This window comes from Balaenoptera borealis, assembly GCF_965194805.1.
Source record: "Balaenoptera borealis genome assembly, chromosome: 9".
Taxonomy (NCBI): domain Eukaryota; kingdom Metazoa; phylum Chordata; class Mammalia; order Artiodactyla; family Balaenopteridae; genus Balaenoptera; species Balaenoptera borealis.
In genome coordinates this window covers 119,425,680-119,445,071 of record NC_138873.1, presented here as the reverse complement: position 1 = coordinate 119,445,071, position 19,392 = coordinate 119,425,680, and the positions used below count along the sequence as shown (strand labels likewise).

General features: G+C 34.9%; 1 protein-coding gene across 13 annotated transcripts in view; it reads right to left on the bottom strand.

Annotated features, from left to right (window-relative positions):
* DOP1A (DOP1 leucine zipper like protein A) overlaps positions 1–19,392 on the bottom strand; it is a 114,171-nt gene that overhangs the window by 47,953 nt on the left and 46,826 nt on the right. For 9 of the 13 annotated variants that reach the window (XR_014248609.1, XM_082405825.1, XM_082405827.1 and 6 more), the window contains exons 7-14: positions 14,945–15,044; positions 14,107–14,216; positions 13,065–13,173; positions 11,747–11,867; positions 9,421–9,540; positions 7,565–7,679; positions 7,163–7,192; positions 6,618–6,851 (exon numbers count right to left, since the gene is read on the bottom strand). Coding sequence is in view for 12 of the 13 variants with exons in the window: in XM_082405825.1 (XP_082261951.1) it covers positions 6,618–6,851; positions 7,163–7,192; positions 7,565–7,679; positions 9,421–9,540; positions 11,747–11,867; positions 13,065–13,173; positions 14,107–14,216; positions 14,945–15,044 (939 nt within the window). In the remaining variant the exon portion in view is untranslated. The remainder of the gene's footprint in view (positions 1–6,617; positions 6,852–7,162; positions 7,193–7,564; positions 7,680–9,420; positions 9,541–11,746; positions 11,868–13,064; positions 13,174–14,106; positions 14,217–14,944; positions 15,045–19,392) is intronic. The other 4 variants (XM_082405826.1, XM_082405828.1, XM_082405832.1 and 1 more) reach the window with 1 other exon arrangement.

Below are 19,392 nucleotides of genomic sequence, written 5' to 3'. Positions count from 1 at the left end.
AGAAAAGAAGAAGTAAAACCGTCACAATTTGCAGATGACATGATAGTATACATAGAGAATCCTAAAGATGCTACCAGAAAACTACTAGAGCTAATCAATGAATCTGGTAAGGTAGCAGGATACAAAATTAATGCACAGAAATCTCTTGCATTCCTATACACTAATGATGAAAAATCTGAAAGAGAAATTATGGAAACACTCCCATTTACCATTGCAACAAAAAGAATAAAATACCTAGGAACAAACCTACCTAAGGAGACAAAAGACTCATAAGCAGAAAACTATAAGACACTGATGAAAGAAATTAAAGATACAAACAGATGGAGAGATATACCATGGTCTTGGATTAGAAGAATCAACATTGTGAAAATGACTATACTACCCAAAGCAATCTACAGATTCAATGCAATCCCTATCAAACTACCAATGGCATTTTTCACAGAACTAGAACAAAAAATTTCACAATTTGTATGGAAACACAAAAGACCCTGAATAGCCAAAGCAATCTTGAGAAAGAAAAACAGAGCTGGAGGAATCAGGCTCCTGGACTTCAGACTATACTATGAAGCTACAGTAATCAAGACAATATACTACTGGCACAAAAACAGAAATATAGATCAATGGAACAGGATAGAAAGCACAGAGATAAACCCGTGCACATATGGTCACCTTATCTTTGATAAAGGAGGCAAGAATATACAATGGAGAAAAGACAGCCTCTTCAATAAGTGGTGCTGGGAAAACTGGACAGCTACATGTAAAAGAATGAAATTAGAACACTCCCTAACACCATACACAAAAATAAACTCAAAATGGATTAAAGACCTAAATGTAAGGCCAGACACTATAAAAGTCTTAGAGGAAAACATAGGCAGAACACTCTATGACATAAATCACAGCAAGATCCTTTTTGACCCACCTCCTAGAGGAATGGAAATAAAAACAAAAATAAACAAATGGGACCTAATGAAATTTAAAAGCTTTTGCACAGCAAAGGAAACCATAAACAAGACGAAAAGACAACCCTCAGAATGGTAGAAAATATTTGCAAACGAATCAACGGACAAAGGATTAATCTCCAAAATATACAAGCAGCTCATGCAGCTCAATATCAAAAAAACAAACAACCCAATCCAAAAATGGGCAGAAGACCTAAAGAGACATTTCTCCAAAGAAGATACACAGATTGCCAACAAACACATGAAAGGATGCTCAACATCACTAATCATTAGAGAAATGCAAATCGAAACCACAATGAGGTATCACCTCAACACCACTCAGAATGGCCATCATCAAAAAATGTACAAACAATACATGCTGGAGAGGGTGTGGAGAAAAGGGAACCCTCTTGCACTGTTGGTGGGAATGTAAATTGATACAGCCACTATGGAGAACAGTATGGAGGTTCCTTAAAAAACTAAAAATAGAACTACCATATGACCCAGCAGTCCCATTACTGGGCATATACCCTGAGAAAATCATAATTCAAAAAGAGTCATGTACCACAATGTTCATTGCAGCACTATTTACAATAGCCAGGACATGGAAGCAACCTAAGTGTCCACTGACAGATGAACAGTTAAAGAAGACGTGGCACATATATACAATGGACTATTATGCAGCCATAAGAAGAAACGAAACTGAGTTATTTGTAGTGAGGTGGATGGACCTATAGTCTGTCATACAGAGTGAAGTAAGTCAGAAAGAGAAAAACAAATACCGTATGCTAACACATATATATGGAATCTAAAAAAAAAAAAAAACTGGTTCTGAAGAACCTAGGGGCAGGACAGGAATATAGACGCAGATGTAGAGAATGGACTTGAGGACACGGGGAGGGGGAAGGGTAAGCTGGGACGAAGTGAGAGAGTGGCACTGACATATATACACTACCAAATGTAAAACAGATAGCTAGTGGGAAGCAGCCGCAAGGCACAGGGAGATCAGCTCGGTGCTTTGTGTCCACCTAGGGGGGTGGGATAGGGACGGTGGGAGGGAGACGCAAGAGCGAGGAGAGATGTGGATACATGTATATGTATAGCTGATTCACTCTGCTTTACAGCAGAAACTAACACACCATTGTAAAGTAATGATAATCCAATAAAGATGTTAAAACAAAAACAAAAACAAAAACAAAAACTAGAAATAAAATCTAATAAGTCTTCTATTTGGGACCATATGAAGTGAAATTTCTGTCTGAAATATGTAAAGTACTATTTAAGTGTTTGCTATTAAGCTTACATTCTTTTTCAACAAGCAGTTACTGAACCGACATTATTTCCCACATTAGACATTTGGAACAAAAGGAACTGTTTATAATCTAGAGGAGAAGAGACAGTTACAGTATAAACAAAAAATGAACCAGCTACTGAAGTAGAATAACTTCATCATTATTAATAATAATGATTAACTGTTCCCTCTCTATAAAGATAGGATGAGTACAATCATCAAGCATATTTTCTGGCTTAGTTTAAGTAAACAAAAGCTATATATATCACAAACTCCTTGGGTGATTGTGCCAGAGCATAATCTGAAGTTGAATAAGATCACTAAAAAGTGATCTTATGGAAGATCAATGAAGATATACACACTAAATGCTCTGATGCTACAAAGCTGGGCCTCACCTGGTGTTCTCTGCCTCAGTGAATGACACCACCATTCATCAACACAGGAAGGCAGAAATCTAGGGGCGATTCTTAGTACGTTCTCCACCTCTCCTACACACTTTCCTTACATCCATTCCAGTACAGTGGTCAAGGGTGCTGGCCATGAGTCAGCTAAGAGTCTGCCACTTTCCCACTTGGCAAGTCATTGAACCTCTCCGAACCATGGCAAGTTACTGAACCTCTCCAAACCTCCTAATCTACGTAATTGAGATGGCAAATTCCCACATTTTACAGTTGCAATGAGGATTAAGTAAGACAGTGTAGAACCTGCCACTTAGTAAACCTTCAATAAATGTTAGTGATCACTCATTACCCTACCAATCCATTACTGCAGCTTATTGATTTTTCCTCCTCAATACGTGGCTAATCCATCCATTTCTGTCTTTACTCCCCCATCTTGTAAGTACATGTTACCACCATCTCTCATCTGCACTACTGCAGGTCTCCCCACACCCATTTCTGTTTCTCAGATCCATACTCCACACTGCAGCCAGAGTAATTTTTCTTTTCTTTTTTTTTTTTTAAACATCTTTATTGGAGTATAATTGCTTTACATTGTTGTGTTAGTTTCTGCTGTATAACAAAGTGAATCAGCTATACGTATACTTATATCCCCATATCCCCTCCCTCGGACTAATTTTTCAAATACACGAATCTGATTATGTCACTTGCTTTTTTCCCTTCGGTGTCTTCCCATCGCTCTGAAGATCAAGAATAAAAGCCTTAGTACAGCGAAAAGGCTCCGTAAGACTCGGCCCCTGCCTACCTCAACAGCAGCACCTCCCCTCCCTGTCTGCACAGCGCTCCTTTTTGCCTAAGAGTCTGTGCAAATGCTGCTTCCTCTGTCAAGGGCTCTCTTCTTCCTACCTCACCCGCCCGGATTCCTCTAGAGCTTCACTCAAACAATCCGTCCTCAAGAAAGCCTTTCGTGGCCCCCAATCTAGGTCTGATCACCCCTTTCCCACATTCCTACCACTCCATTCTTTCCTTCATACATTTATCACAACTATAATTAAATATGCAATTATTTGTTTAATATATGTCTCCCAAGCAGAAAGAAAGGGTCAGGAAGGGCAGAGTTCACCTAGGTGTGCCTAGTTCACCGCTGGATACATAGAGTGGGTGCTGAACAAAGAGAGGTTGTTTTCTCCGTTTCAAAGGTAAGAAAACTGAGGCTCAGGGAAGTTCAAAACAAAACTCGCCCAAGGTCATAGCAAATAAACTTAGTAGGTAGAAGAGCTCAGATTACATGATTCTAAACTTCGTCCTCCTTTCACCACAGAAGATCACTGTCTCTATAACAGCATGAGAACTTTTCACATTACAATGCCAAAGTTTAGAGGCAACAGAACTGAACTTGTCAATTTTTCTCCTTTGAAATTAATACATTTTAAAAAAATAAGTCTTATTTAAATGGTAAAATTGTCATTAGCTTATTATTATTTCTGTATTAATCTTTCTCATATAAGGATTATAAAACAATGGATGATATTACATTAATAGAATTCGTGCTATAAATTCAGTTACACCTGCATACATTTGTAACACTTAGTTGTATGGTCTATATTACATAACTATAGTTCAGATTATTTTATAGTAAAATATCTTTCTGAAAATAGAAAGGAATTACATTTGGGTATAGAGATCCAATACACTGATTTTACAAAAATGTACTAAGTGCATGGAGAAAAAATTAGATTTGTAATTTTCAAAAGAATCATTCCTTCAATTACAATTTCAAAAAAAGGAACACTGAAAATACTCTCAGCTTTCAATATGATCAATATTAGACATCTCAGTGAAGATAATACCATTGTGCTTCAGCAAAAAAATAGAAAAGAACGTAGAAACCCTGGGAACAGGCAGGAAGACCAAAGGGTAGGAGGGGGGGAAGCATATCTAAGGTTAATCAACCATTATATTAAAAAAGTATATTATTTAATTGTCTTTCATTTAATATGAATGGGTGTTCCCATTTACTTTACCTGTAACCACCAATAAAGTGCCTCCAGATGTTTTCTACATAGTGAATATTCACATATTTGAATATGCTATTGAGAGACTGCTGAGGTCCCTCCCCTGCTTTCAATAATCTCATTCAAATAAAAACCAAACCAATAACAGCTAATATCTATTTTAGATTTATTCCTAAGAAGATCCTAGAGGCATAAATTAAGGAAAAACAGCACAACAAAATGAACTGTCCAACAACAGAATCAATATCTCTCACATATAAATAATAAGCAGGTAGGAAGGAAAATAAGACAGACTAGTTTTAGTTTATGCGGGATAATCCTGGGATATATTTAAATTGTTTGAGGGTAATGTTCATTTCATACATGAAAAGCAATATATTTAGAAGGTCCAAGAAAAAAGTTCTAGGGTTAAGACTTGATGGACAAAGCTGTATGAGATCATCCTGATAATGTATTTTGCCTGGCTGACAAAATTAAAAAGCAACTGAAAAAAAAGTAAGGGCAACTACACAACCACAGGATTTAGGTAACGACCTTATATGCTAGAAATTTTTAAATCTTTTTTTTGACATAGTGCCCCTGTGCCTAAATTCAACGGAATTACGTGATTCCGTGAATGTTTTCATTACTATTTACTAAAAAGTACATGTACTATTATAAACCTGAAAGCTTTTAAATTGCTGATTTTTCCACACCCATTTCATAGGTGTTTAAATATGTTACTAGTGCCAGACATTAAAATTATAGTTGACCCTGAGCAATGCAGGGGTTAGAGGTACCGAACCCCTATACAGTCAAAAATGCACATGTAACTTTTGATACCACCAAAACTTAACTTCTAAAAGCTTACTGTTGTCTGGAAGCCTTACTGATAACATAAATAATATATTAAAACATATTTTGTATGTTATATGTATATCTATGTATATTTTATGCATTCATGACATACCTAACTTTGTCTTAATTTTTGTGATTTTTCTAGGCTATGCGGTTTGTCTGAGAGTTTTTTCAAATTGTCACAAATCTCCAAACAATTTTCCAATATATTTATTGAAAAAAAAATCCACATATAAGTGGACCCACTCAGTTCAGACCTGTGTTGCTCAAGGGTCAACTGTGTTACAATTCTGTTCAACATCATAAAGTAAGCATTAAGAATCTGGAAGACTGAGGAGAGCAAAAAGATTCTGGATTTCAAGAGGAACATGTCAAAAACTTAGTGTATATATATGAAAAGGACCAATAAAGTTTGGATTATAAACCTGCTGTTTAATAGGATAGTTACTAGCAACATGTGGCTATTGAGCTCTTCAAATGTGGCTGATCTGACAAAGAAACTACATTTTTTAATGCAATTAATTTTAATTAAAATTTTAAAAGTGATCCTTAATTTAGTTCCGAGAAAACTTTTAAGCATGTTTCGAACAACCTAGCCATGTGAATTTAATTTTTCAAATGTAAATTTTACGAAATTAAGTATAGATTAAGTACTTCTAATAAAAATTTAGTATTTGAATGTGCTGAAAGCATAAAATACACAGTGGAATTTTGAAGACAGTACAAAAAAGAATGTAAAATATCTGACTAGTATTTTTTATGTTACATCAGTTTTATATTGATTACATGTTGAAACGGTAATATATTATTAGCTCTAATGGGCCAAGTAAAAATACAATTAAAATTATTTTCACCTGTTTTATTTATTTATTTATTTATTTTTACTGTAGCTACCAGAAAATTTTAAATTATATATGTTGCTTGTGTTGTATTTCTTTTGGAAAGTGTGGATATAGACAGTTAAATTGCACTAGAGCCAAAAAAAAAGCCTACAAGACGGTCTACTGCCACAACACTGGGAACTAGGAAAGATTGACGAACATTTAAATGAGTATGTGTTAAGTGATTTTAGTTAGAAACTGTTCTGCCTTGAAGAAATATAATTGGTCTAGTACCAAAAATAATAGCAAAACGTTACCTTTTTGTCTTCCCACTCCTTGACTGAGTTGTTCTGCCCACTTGGAAACTGCAACACACCTCCAGTGCTGGCAGATAACAGAGGAGGTTGAACCTTGCTAAGGATCTTTGAGCAGAGCCTGAGAGAATCTGTGAGTTCAGTCAAGTGCAATGTCTGGAGGTGGCTTGTCAGGGCAGATATCATCCTGAGCAGCAACTGGGGTAAGTGTTCTGTCTGGATTTCAATATAAGTCTCCTGAAAATAAAAGCCAAGTGACAAAAGTTTATACAGTGTATAACTCCAAAGTTATGTTATTTAATTTTTAATTTATTAATACATAAGAAAAAGAAATAATTTTACTCATTTTATATGTACCATGCTCTTAATTAACATTGTATGGTCATTTATTATTAATGACGTAAAATTTCTATTCCCAAATTCTCAATTTAAGTACTTCGAAGCATGTACTATAAAAGAACCCCAGTTTTATCTGTTACATTACTGAAATTATAACATAACAAAAGTGAATACAATCAGTTAGAAACAAAACAGGCTGAATGTCATACCTGACACAGCACCCTCATACTTCTAGTGGGCTTCAACATGAGAAAGCAAAGAATTGAGGAGAGAAAAGGGGAAAAGATTTCCAACAGTCTTCATTTAATAGAATCATTAATGAATACAAATGCAGCATTAGACTATTATATACTAAACATGTAAGACTTCAATAACATGCAATTATGAAGTATATTCCATGTATTATATAAGAATTGTATATGTATTATATATAATGTATGTCAGAGGACAAAACACTTCAAAAATTTTATTTAAAATGCTATCCCAAAAGGGGGAAAATCAATTTAATTTTAAAAATGATATTTATTTGAAGATGAGGTCTATTTCCAAAATGAAATATTTGAACTATGTTATTACATTTCCTCAATATTTTTTCACCAAGGTGATCTTACCAAAGAAACTATATCCAACAAAAAATCCACCAGTAAGCAGAAATTAGTCAGCTGTAACTCAGATGAGTCGTTAATATCTCCAGGCCCAATCTGAAGTCTGGCATGCAGTGTCCTCCTAAAAGGACAAAATTCACTTTATCAAGTATCCTATCAAGTGATGTGAATACATGTGATGACATCATTGTTTTTTAAATGAGTCATGTCAACATTGGGATGCACACGGTTAACTTCTTGTGATGAAGTATGTTCCCTTTCCCCTAGGACGCTACTGTATCTCTACATGGAAAATTCCCAAAGCAAGATTCCTAGGCTGAACCTCTCCCTATGACACCCATCCTGAACTTCCAAGTGTTCTGGATGGTTCTCTCTATTTGGGACTTATTTCCTATTTCTCCCACTACAGATCTCATCTCCTAGTTAAAATGGACTATTTGCTGCTTGATTTCTAACCTCAGGGCCTTTGTTCATACCAGCCTGTCCCCCTGGATAGGCACCCTCTCCCAGCCTCATTCTCTCACATCCAGAATGCAGCCATCCTTCAAGCGGTACCTCCTCCAAGAAGCCTCTTCTGATACAAGTAGTAGAGATTATTCCTCCAACAAATATGTGCATTAAATCACATTAATCCTATCTGCCCATACACTGCCCTACACTCTGAAGACACAAAGTAAGAATATGCTACAGTCCCTAGCCAGCAAGAAATATAAGCCTATAGACAAATAACGTAACAATGTGATAGGGTAGGAGAAGCTGATTCTGATGGGAGGTTTGAGGGAGTCATAGAAGGCTTCTGAAAGGGGGTGACCCCTTTACAGGACCTTACCAGATGCGCTAGGGAGAAGAATATGTTAGAAAAAATAACATGAGTGAAGGCTCAGCAGCATCACTGAAGGCTCAGTTAATGTTGTTCAAGGAATAGTCCAGGTTATCTAAAGAAGGGTATATGTGTATGTTTGTGAATGTGAAAACGAAGTGGAAACCTGGGCCAGGGCCAGGGGGTGAAAAGACACCCACAATTCCTCTACATTCCTACCACATCTTAATCTCTCTCTTAAGGCACCCGTAACCTTTAATTTAATACAGTACTAGGAATACGCATGAGCATGTCTTACTTGTTCCTGCTGTGAGCTCTTTGAAGGCAGGCACTGTCTATAAGTCTAGCATAGTGCCTTTCCACTGGGTGCGCAGTAGCTGTTCAATGAGTAAACAAGCAAGTTTCTAAATCATTAAAGGGATTAATTTTATATTTTTAAAAGACTTCTAATCCCGAGATCATAAATGCTTACTTGTTGACTCTATGCTCCCAAGGCTTGAGAGGTTAATCTGCTGCTGAGAGAATTTGGTCTAGAATCCAGACAGAAATTCTACCCAGGTTCACTAATATTACTGGGTTTTCAGAGCATTTTTTAAACTTTACGACCTAAGGAGTGGATGATAATATGGGCTGGTTCTGTGTTTTTAAAAACATAAAAGTGACCGAGGACTTTTTTGTTATTCAAAGTGAGAAGCATTTTGGGAAAGTGTGCTGAGGCACCAGCCACAAATTTGCTATTTTCTCTACAACAAAGAAAAACTGGATTACTATAGATTGGAGAGGGAAAATCTTTCATCTATGCTGGTGACTGAATAACTCATCTCTAAACTCCTTTTCAAATCTAAGATTATACGATCAATGATTCTGTATTCTAGAGTGACATGGTAGAGAAAGATTATGGCCATTAAATGATAGTTGTCAGTAGTAGTAGTAAAATGTATAAAAGAACATTCTTTTCATTAAACTCAAGAACTTAAAAAAAAATAACAAAGACTGGCTTTGAATGCTATTAAATGAAAATGAATAAAACAGTTTAACGTACCTACAACATTCTTCAAACCAACGTGCAACATAATCCCACATATAATAAGGCTCAAAGGAATTAAAGAGAAGGTTGGCAGTTTTAATCAGTTCTGCTGTTTTCTTATTTTCCCTTAATTTACTAAAAAAAAAAGAAAAAACAAAAACTGATAAATATAACATCTACTTTTTCAAATTTAAATGTGAGTGGAATGATGTTAGGGGAGTACATATTCCTAAGTATTTGCTAGAAAACTTGCTAGTCAGAATATTGCAACAAATAATTTTTATCTACTGCCACTTTATCACTTTATGTGTAGTTATTTTCCCAAATTTGAGTTTTCATAACTCAAATGTATGATCAAGATCAGAAATTAACCTTGCATAAGAAAAATAGCTGTGCTTTCAGCAGAAGAACAGGAAGTTCTTTTTGAACTATTTTGAGAGCCTGATGGTGAATTTGGCATTAAATTCCTTTGTTTCCCTTGGCACATATAAACTGAGTGGTGATGTTTTTTTAAGATTAATTAATTAATTAATTAATTTTTGGTTATGTTGGGTCTTCGTTGCTGCACGCAGGCTTTCTCTAGTTGCGGCGAGCGGGGGCTACTCTTCGTTGTGGTGCGCAGGTTTCTCATTGCGGTGGCTTCTCTTGTTGTGGAGCACGGGCTCTAGGTGCACGGGCTTCAATAGTTGTGGCATGCGGGCTCAGTAGTTGTGGCTTGCGGGCTCTAGAGCGCAGGCTCAGTAGTTGTGGTGCATGGGCTTAGTTGCTCCGCGGCACGTGGGATCTTCTTGGACCAGGGCTCGAACCTGTGTCCCCTGCATTGGCAGGCGGATTCTTAACCACTGCGCCACCAGGGAAGGCCCGGTGATTTGATTTTGACAGCCTTGATTCTGAAAGAATTTTGTCTGCTTTCCTGTACTATTCAGGATTTGTTTGAGAAAGGTTAAGTTTATCTTGGTGAGTTTCAATCAAATTGTTATTTTTAGCTTGAAAAACAATAACAACAAAAAGAAGTAATACTGTCAATAGCCACTCTTACTGTAATTCCATCAGGGAAAAATAACTTTGTTATTTCAAGTGGGAGCCCTCTAGCCTATTAAATACCCACCTAACTACCATCTCCTGTCACCCTTCCTAACAATTAAAAATAATTATTTTTCTATATAGTGATGTACTGTCAATATAACTAGCGTGTTATAGCACGAAAGGCTAATTTAACACTCTATGGGACAAAATAAATTATCAGGCAGTGTACAGAATGAAACAGAGTACAAGGTTAGTCAATATTAGCTGCTCAAACAAAAATCAGAGGGGATTATATTTATCAGAAATCAAAAACTGTCTTAAAAAGTTTTAATATATAAAAGTACGCTTTAGGAAAGCCCAGGTTATCTCCAAAGTGTCACCAAGGTGACACTAATAAAATGCAAAGTGAGAATTACCTGGCGGTCCAGTAGTTAGGACTCTGCACTTTCACTGCTGAGGGCCCAGGTTCAATCCCTGGTCAGGGAACTAAGATCCCACAAGCCACGCAGTGAAGCCAAAAATAATTAATTAATTAATTAATTAAATAAAATGCAAACTATGTAAAAGAAATTGTTGTCTTGGATCCTTTGTCATAATGATAGATGAGACTGGAAAACAGGTAGGCTCCTTAAAGTAGAAAAGAAATGAAAAAGTAAGACTTTGTCAGCATGTATCTACCACTGACTTAGAGAAGAGGATATGCTAATGTTATATGACTTCTCCCAGGGATTAAAAAAATATGTGTATATATAAACACACACATATATACATATAGAAATAATTTGAAAGAAGAAAGAACCATCACTTGAAAAGAAGTCTTTAAAGAACGCCTAGTGCCCCCTGATTCAGTTAATTCTGTGTTCAAGTCTTTTTTCTGATCTATACTTTGGTCTCCTGAGTGTGTCAAGGCACCAAGAGGGCACTACCCCATGCAAACTACCAGGCCTGGTTACCAAGCAAGGCACAGCTTTCATTATTAACTGACATGTGAAAGCTAATCTCTTGTGAGTTTGGTAAGTGTGGATGAATTCCCTGGAATCTATATCTTCACACTAACTGCTAAAATTTAGTTTTCTAAACTGGTGAGGTCGAGAAGCAACCCTGGAAGGTGCTGGCATTGTACACAGCACTCATGCTACACATGCCTGTTGGAAAGGTCAGCGCAGTTAATTATGAGAGTTCACATTACTAAAATATAGTGGTACTTTAAATCAAACTCACTCATTCATAACACAAATCTCATATAGCAATGTCTACTTTACAAATATTAATAAAGGAGGACCTTTGTGTCATGCTTAATTTTTTGGTAATCCACCTGCTTAACTGAGCGTGATCCTTGCTGAAGGGTGGTTCCATCTGAAGATCCAATTCTGCTTTACACTGAGAATATAATGTTCTAAACACTTCAATGAGGACATCTTCTAGAATTACAGGTCCTAAAATTAATATACATATTAAAGACAATAATTAATATTACAAATCATGATTATCTACAAATTGGCACAATTAAAGTATGCTTTAAAACAAGTATTTTGAAAACATAATGTTTTTTCCAGAAGTGAAACTAAACTTCACATCCTGAGAGGCTAACAGTAAAATAGTAAATGACTGAACAAATGTTTATTTAACTATATAGGTAGACTTAAAAGAAATTACAAAATCCGGGAAATTGGTTTTGCCAGTTAATAGCTCTATTAGCTTGGACAAGTTATTTAACTTCTTTGAGCTTTAGTTTCTTCATGCAGGATGAGGATAATAGCAAACTTATGGGACCATCAGTGTAAGGGTTAGGAAAAATTCTGTAAGATGGGTAGCATGGTTCCCAGAATATAATGAGTATTCAATGAATGTAACTTACATTACTATTATTAATTAAAATAATACAAAAGTGCACAAGGCTAAACTTTACTGCTATAAGAGATGCCAATCTCCTCAGAAAACTTCCTGAACTTCCATCTATTACCATGTAACAGAGCCACTGGTACAACTCAAGTTATTTTTATATTTAAATTTTTTCATTTTTCTTTTAAGAGTTGGTGAGAGAACTTATGCATATTTGCTTAAACTTCTGCACATAATTTAATAAAACTACATACTTTATTATTTCACTTTATCGTTGCTAATATTTTCAGTTTTTCTTAATTTCTGCCCCAGGTGCCATAACTATCTTTCCCAGAGATCTAGTATATAAGAAGTACACAGTGAAGAAAGGGAAAACACATAAAACAAAGCAGATGTGGGGAAGAAGGTTGAGGGATGTGACTAAAATATTTTTGCTCAAATCCTTGAGTTCTGTGAACTATAAGATAGTCATGACAGATCATCAGTGTTTCGATTTCAGTACCTTAATCAGGATTGAGGAGCTTAGATAGCACCTTTAAGGTGACTCCTCTGCTACCTGTGTAGTACAGGGTAGACATATGATAACATACCAGCTGAATGTACATCTGTATCTTCTTAATGTAATAGAGTGAATTTTAGGTGAGAAATTGTTGAGAACCTGTATTTAAAAGGCCACCTCAAAATACAGCAATTTTTCTAAGTAATGACTTTGTCTTATTTTTATCATGAAGCAATACAAAACAACCACTTATGATCTTATGCCCTAGGATAGTTAGGATAGTATATATTACCTAGCTCAGGTTTGTCCAGTAAACTGATTAAAATACGAAAAGGTTTTAGATCCTGCATTAAAGTGCTCTCTTCTCCAAATCCATTCACTTGTAAGATCCCCACCATTGCCTTCAAAGAAGAAAAAGTACATTAGTCATTAAAGTAAACAAATTCAAAGATATTTTCTTAAGAAAAATATTTTTATATACAAGCATATGTAAACAGAGATTTACATCTCCTATTGCTTTTCTGAAGTTCTTTTGCTGAAGTTGGCTTTTTTCCTCTGCTAGGGGGAAAAGAAAAGTTATACTCATTTCTCTTGACAGAAGAAAAAAAGGGCTTAACTTTTCCACCTTTTTTTCTAGAGAAAATGTAAAGAAAATATAGAAAAATAAATTCATGAATTATTTGATTTCCTAAAAGATAAAAATGTTCCTCTTGACTGTCAACATGCCCCAAACTATCACTCATTATCATGGCAGTATCTACTATTATGCAATTATTTTCCCATTAGTAACTCAAAACTGTATTCTTATAACCTCACTTATTTCAAACTGTTTCAGATACCATGTACTCTCTCAGTTTACGATATCTTGAATAAATTTAATTGAAGTAAAAATAATATTAAATAAGCCTATAGATCATTTTAATATTTCCATTACAAAAGTAGTTTTAACATTTAGATTCTTGTTGCTACCCAAATTTCCCTGGAATTTCAGAGTAAATAACACAGGTCCTGGCTCATTTTTGGAAGAGCTCCAACTTCCATAGGACAGACAGGTGAGAAGCTGCAACTATGCTGTGATGAACTCATGAAAACACAGTAAATGAAGAAAAAGATCTCAGGACTGACACAGAAGTGAGTCTAGCTTACCATTACTTACTTATTTTATTGCAGCCATTTGCTTGTTACAGTCATTCTTAGGAAGTTTGTGAGTCCTGTCTCCACCCCTTCAACTGTAAATTAATTCATTTAAGGCAGGACTCTGTCTTATTTGTTATTTGTTGAGTAACTACAGTGGTCACGGAGTAACCAAAAAATGAAATGAAAGCATCCATTACCTGAACCAACAATTCTTTTGAAAAGGTAGTGAAATAGTAAGTGGCGTGTTCTTCAGGATTGCTGTGTCTTGTGCTTCTGGGTCCTATGATAGCACCGTTGTTATCAAAACCTCCATGGAAACAAATTGTAAAATAAATTAAAATGGAATTCTTAAAACTGTTGTTCACTAAATACCAAAACAGCAAATATCTCAAAAACAGCACTAAACACTTACCAATTAGTAGCCCAATCAATGTCAGCAAGAGAGATCATTTTAGATAGTTTAATAAAGGGAAACCAATTCAATACATAAGTGAGTATCATAGTAAACTTCCAGAATTATCTTGGTTTTTTTCAATCAGTGAAATAACTGAAGATTCAGAAAATCCAAAATAAGTTATATTGTGTCTTCTCACTCTAGGCAGGCCAAACACTCACAAAAAGTATGGAAGAACAAAGTGTACACAATATTTTACTGCCTGAGTGGGAGACAGATACCATGTGTGGGACAGTAGTACTAGTCCTAATTCCTTTCAAGTTTTGGATATTATGTCATTATTTTGATTATGAATTTATCCTTCTTTGTCTACATACTTAGAGTATAACAGCCTCAATTTATAAGGGGAAAAAAATCTTGTCAAAGGGAACATGACCTATAGATTAAAACAGCTTCTTCAACTAAGAAGCTTTTGAGATTTCTTCATACCATACACAACTCATACTGTCTTTATTTTTATTGTCTATTTAAGTAAACTTTTAGTTTCTTAATTTAGGACATACATAAACTTGATAATACTTATGTATGGAAAATTTCCCTTCATCCTTTCCTAGCTAAGACCACACACATCAAACACTTACCGAGAAGCCAGGCATAAAGTCTTCGGTTCAGGGACATATCCCTCCTTAATACTACGTGCAGGGCTGCTGACAAGATCCTTATCATGTCTGGTCGAGTGGCCTGCAACAGTTGGGAATGTGGTTGTACTTAATCACATACAAAAATATATTACTTTCTTTCCTCTTTAAAAAAATAATACCTCACAGTACATTCAGAACTTGAGGGTTTATGAGGTCCTTTCATACAACATTATCTCACTTGATCTTTCAAACACAGGAATTATTACTTCCATGTTACAGATTAGGAAACAGAAAAGCTGGATAACACAGCTATTTAATTGCATAGCTAAAACTATAACTGAAATAGTTTAACTTCCATTTTAAAGTTCTTTATCCTATCCAATATTAGCAAAATCTGTCAGAAACAAAGAAATTGGAGCCAGAAGGGACAGACACAAGAAAATAATATGCCTTTAGTCGTTCACATTCATAGTGGTGTCAACTGACTATAAATAAACTGTTCAGAAGTTCACTATCTTCATCAATTCCAAGTCTTTCATTTCCTGTTCTTTTTAAAATTTTTATCCTGTAGTATTTCAAACACGGAGAAATACAGAAAACAATATAATGAACCCTTTTTGTAACCATCACCCAGCTTTAACAAATCTTAATATCTTTTTTTCATTTTACTCCAGGTCTTTTAAAGAGAAATAATTCACTTTTTTCTTTGCCTCTTTCCTAATAGCCTTAATTAGATGTTTAAAATATGATTTACTAAAGGAGATCTGGTTTCAGCTAAAAGAGTTCAAGTTAAAAGAAAAAAGGAAAGCAGTTAATTAAATTGCTGTCAATTTTAAGAATATTACTAGATAATCACTTTAGAATAGAATTTTGGAATTTGAGCATTAGAAGGTATGGTAGAAATCACCTAGTCTCACAACCACTTTAGAATAAAGGACCAGAGCCTCACAGGGCCTAAGTACTTAAATGCCTTGTTGGTGCCCAGCTGATAGAGAATGCACCTCTCCTTAATCAGACTACCCAACTTTTTACTACACCATGCTTTTTGACAGCCAGTATTAGAAAGGAATTCACCCAACTTGCTTATTTTAAAGGAATCTTAGAGAAATAACTGACACGTTACAGAACACAGATCATCAGCAGCTGCCAAAATACGGTCACTCATCCGAACACAGATGTCTTCTATTCATCTAAGCAATTCTCAAACGGTGGTTCCCAGACTCCCGGGGATCTCTAAGAGCCTTTCAGGAGGACCACAAGGTAAAAAAAAAATTATAGAACAATACCAAGATGTTATTTGCCTTTTTTGATGTTTTAACATTTGCTCTGATCATGCAATAGTGGGTAAAACTGCTGGCATCTTAACACAAAAAGAAGCAGTACCAGAGTGGCATCCACTGTACTTGTAGTCATTGTATTTTTTACTGTTATGTATTTACAGTAAAAGTCAAAAACAAAAAAAGAAAAAAGTTTCACTTAAGAATGTCGATTAAACAGCAAACATTTATTTTTATTAAATATTGACTCTTGAGTACCTGTCTTTTAATATTCTGTGTAATGAAAGTATACATAAAGCACTCCTACTGTAAACTGAAGCATGATGGATGTCTCGAGGAAAAGCACTTGTGTGACTATTTGAATTGTGAGGTGAACTACCAGCTATTTGTCACAGAATACCACTTTTACCTGCAAGAATGACTGATATGATCTATGATTATTCAGGCTTGGACACCTGGCAGACATTTTCTCAAAAATAAACAAAGTGAGCCTGTCACTTCAAGGAAAACAATTAATATTCATTGTTACAAATAATAAAATTTAAGCTTCCAAGAGAAAATTAGAATTTTGGAAAATTTGTATTTGGTTTGAAATTATATTGAATTGAACTGAATTGGCTTGAAAGCTTCCCAATACCTAACAAACTTTACTGATGAGATCAGTGGTGATACTAGTAAATGTGACTGTTGCTGTGTTAACACTTGGGTGATATGCATAATTCAGTAAAACAACACTTTCCAAACAACCAATCATGATGTTACAAAAGCATGTATGGGTAAAAGATCCATTCAAAGTGCAAGACAGACCAGTGGATTTTAATGAAACGCACTATGAAAAGTTCATTGATATGGTTTTAGACTCCATATTACAACTAATTGTTTTGAAAACTATAGCTTGTTGAGTTTTGGTGTAGTATCAAAGAAAAATATACTATTTTAACAAAAAAGACTATTGAAATACTCCTTCCTTTTCCAACTAGTATCTGTGTGAGAACAAATTTTATCCATATACTTCAATCAAAAGAAAAAAATCACAACAGAGTGAATGCTGAAGTAGATACGAGCATTCTGCTTTCTACTATTAGACCAGACATTAAAGAGATTTGCAAAAAATATAAAACAATGCTAATCTACTAATTCTTTTTAACATGTTGGAAAATACTCTCAAAAAATATTATTTGTACTCATGTGATAACTTTGTTATTATTTTAAATGAATTAGTAAATATTTTAAAATTTGTCAGTTTTAATTTATAATATGATAAACATAGATAGATCTAACCTACATAAGCAAAAGAATTTTTAGGATCCTCAATATTTTTAAAGAGTGTAATGGGGTCCTGAAACCAAAGAACTGCTGATCTACCTATTTAACCTCAGATATGTAGGTCACAGATATTGTCACAAGATATGAAAAGTACTAATGTCTTCCAATCTTATTTTGAGAGAAAAGCTTACTTTCCTAAGAAAGTAAGAAGTCACTTCTTGATTACTATTGACATCACTACGTATTGCTAATATGGAAAAAAATTCTATTATAATCTCAATTAAAGGTCTAACTTCTAGAGATTAGGGTCAACTTTCCATAAAATTAATAAAAAGAGTCTAATAAACTTGTAAAGTGCTAACACTCCTAACAGCAATCACTCTTTTTGGGATAAGGTAATGAAGGCTCTCTTAAATTACCATTGCAATCAATACTTGTTATGAGTTTATTATATGCAAGACATGTAAAGGAGGAAAGTGGGGAACAAAGATTACTCTGTCATGATCCTTTGATCCTTTTTCTCAGGTAATCTAATAATATGGTATAGTAATGGGGGGGAAGAGTATTAGAATTGGGTCTGGGTGGAGCATGTACTTTTAAAAAACATATTCAACACAGCTATTGTTTTCATAATACAAATTACAGAAGGAAGGCAGAGAAAATCTTCTTGGTGGGTAGGGATACAGAGGTGGTAGAGTTAAGAAAGTACTGAAAGAAGCTCAGGCTGAAAAAAGGCTGAGAAGTACTGGTCTAGTGAGATTACATTGTTCTTCTCAATTTAAGTCTACCATGACTTAATTCTTTAGATCTTGCTGAATCATCTATCAGTATACTGAAGGACTAATAGCGCTTAAAGTTTGAAAGGGAAGAAAGCAATGGGAATGTTTAAGAGTAAAGGTTAATACGTTTCTTTAATAAACATTTTAGGTTTTTGAGCCACATATATTTCTTTGCCATAATCTCCTTTGTTTTCTTTTATAAGCTTTTTAAAAAGTAAAAAATCATTCTTACCTTGCAGGCTGCTTGCCCACCTCTCTACTGGTAAGCTTAGACTACACTGATATGCCCCAGCAGCCATTTCTGTGAAAAGCCAGAGGCAGAATAAAGGCCCCTGGCTTAAGGATGGCAAGTCTTAAAATAGAAACTGGGGGTGGTTTATGTCCCACCCCTATAAAAATACTGTTCCTATTACTAGGGAACAGTATAGGCAATGAAGGGTAAGATTCTTCAATTATTAATAACTCAATTTCAAACTGAATAAAGTAATAAAGAAAAATTTGAGCATGGCCAATCATAATGAAAATTCACTAGTTATCTACTAACCACAGCTCTTACAAAATCCCAAATAATAGTCTTTTCTGCTAATGACATTTTAGAAACAAACTTACTTTTCCAAGGTAAAAGTTTTCCATTTCTTATTACATTTGTTAGGTATGTAGTTCCACCATTCTGAATACTTACACATTGGTGCTCTAAATTGCTCATCAGAATTTAGAACTCAAAAGAATTTAGATCACTTCCTTAAAAAATGAGGATAGTGATTAAATTAAGTTCCAGCTTCATTTACAATTTAAGTGAGCTATTCTCATCTGTCATGAAAGTACAGTTGACCCATGAACAAAGAGGGGGTTAAGAGTGCCGACAGTTAATGGAAAATCCAAGCATAATTTCAGTTGGCCCTCCATATCCGCAGTTCCATATCCTAGGATTCAAACAACCGTGGATCTTGTAGTACTGTAGTATTTACTACTGAAAAAAAATCTGCATATAAGTGGACCTGTGCAGTTCAAACCCTTGTTCGAATTTCAACTGTACTAGAGAATGTCAGAGTAACTAAATATTTGGCTTTCAAATTACAGCCAACTCTGCTAAGGGTCTGACATACATCCCCAAAATCACCAAACC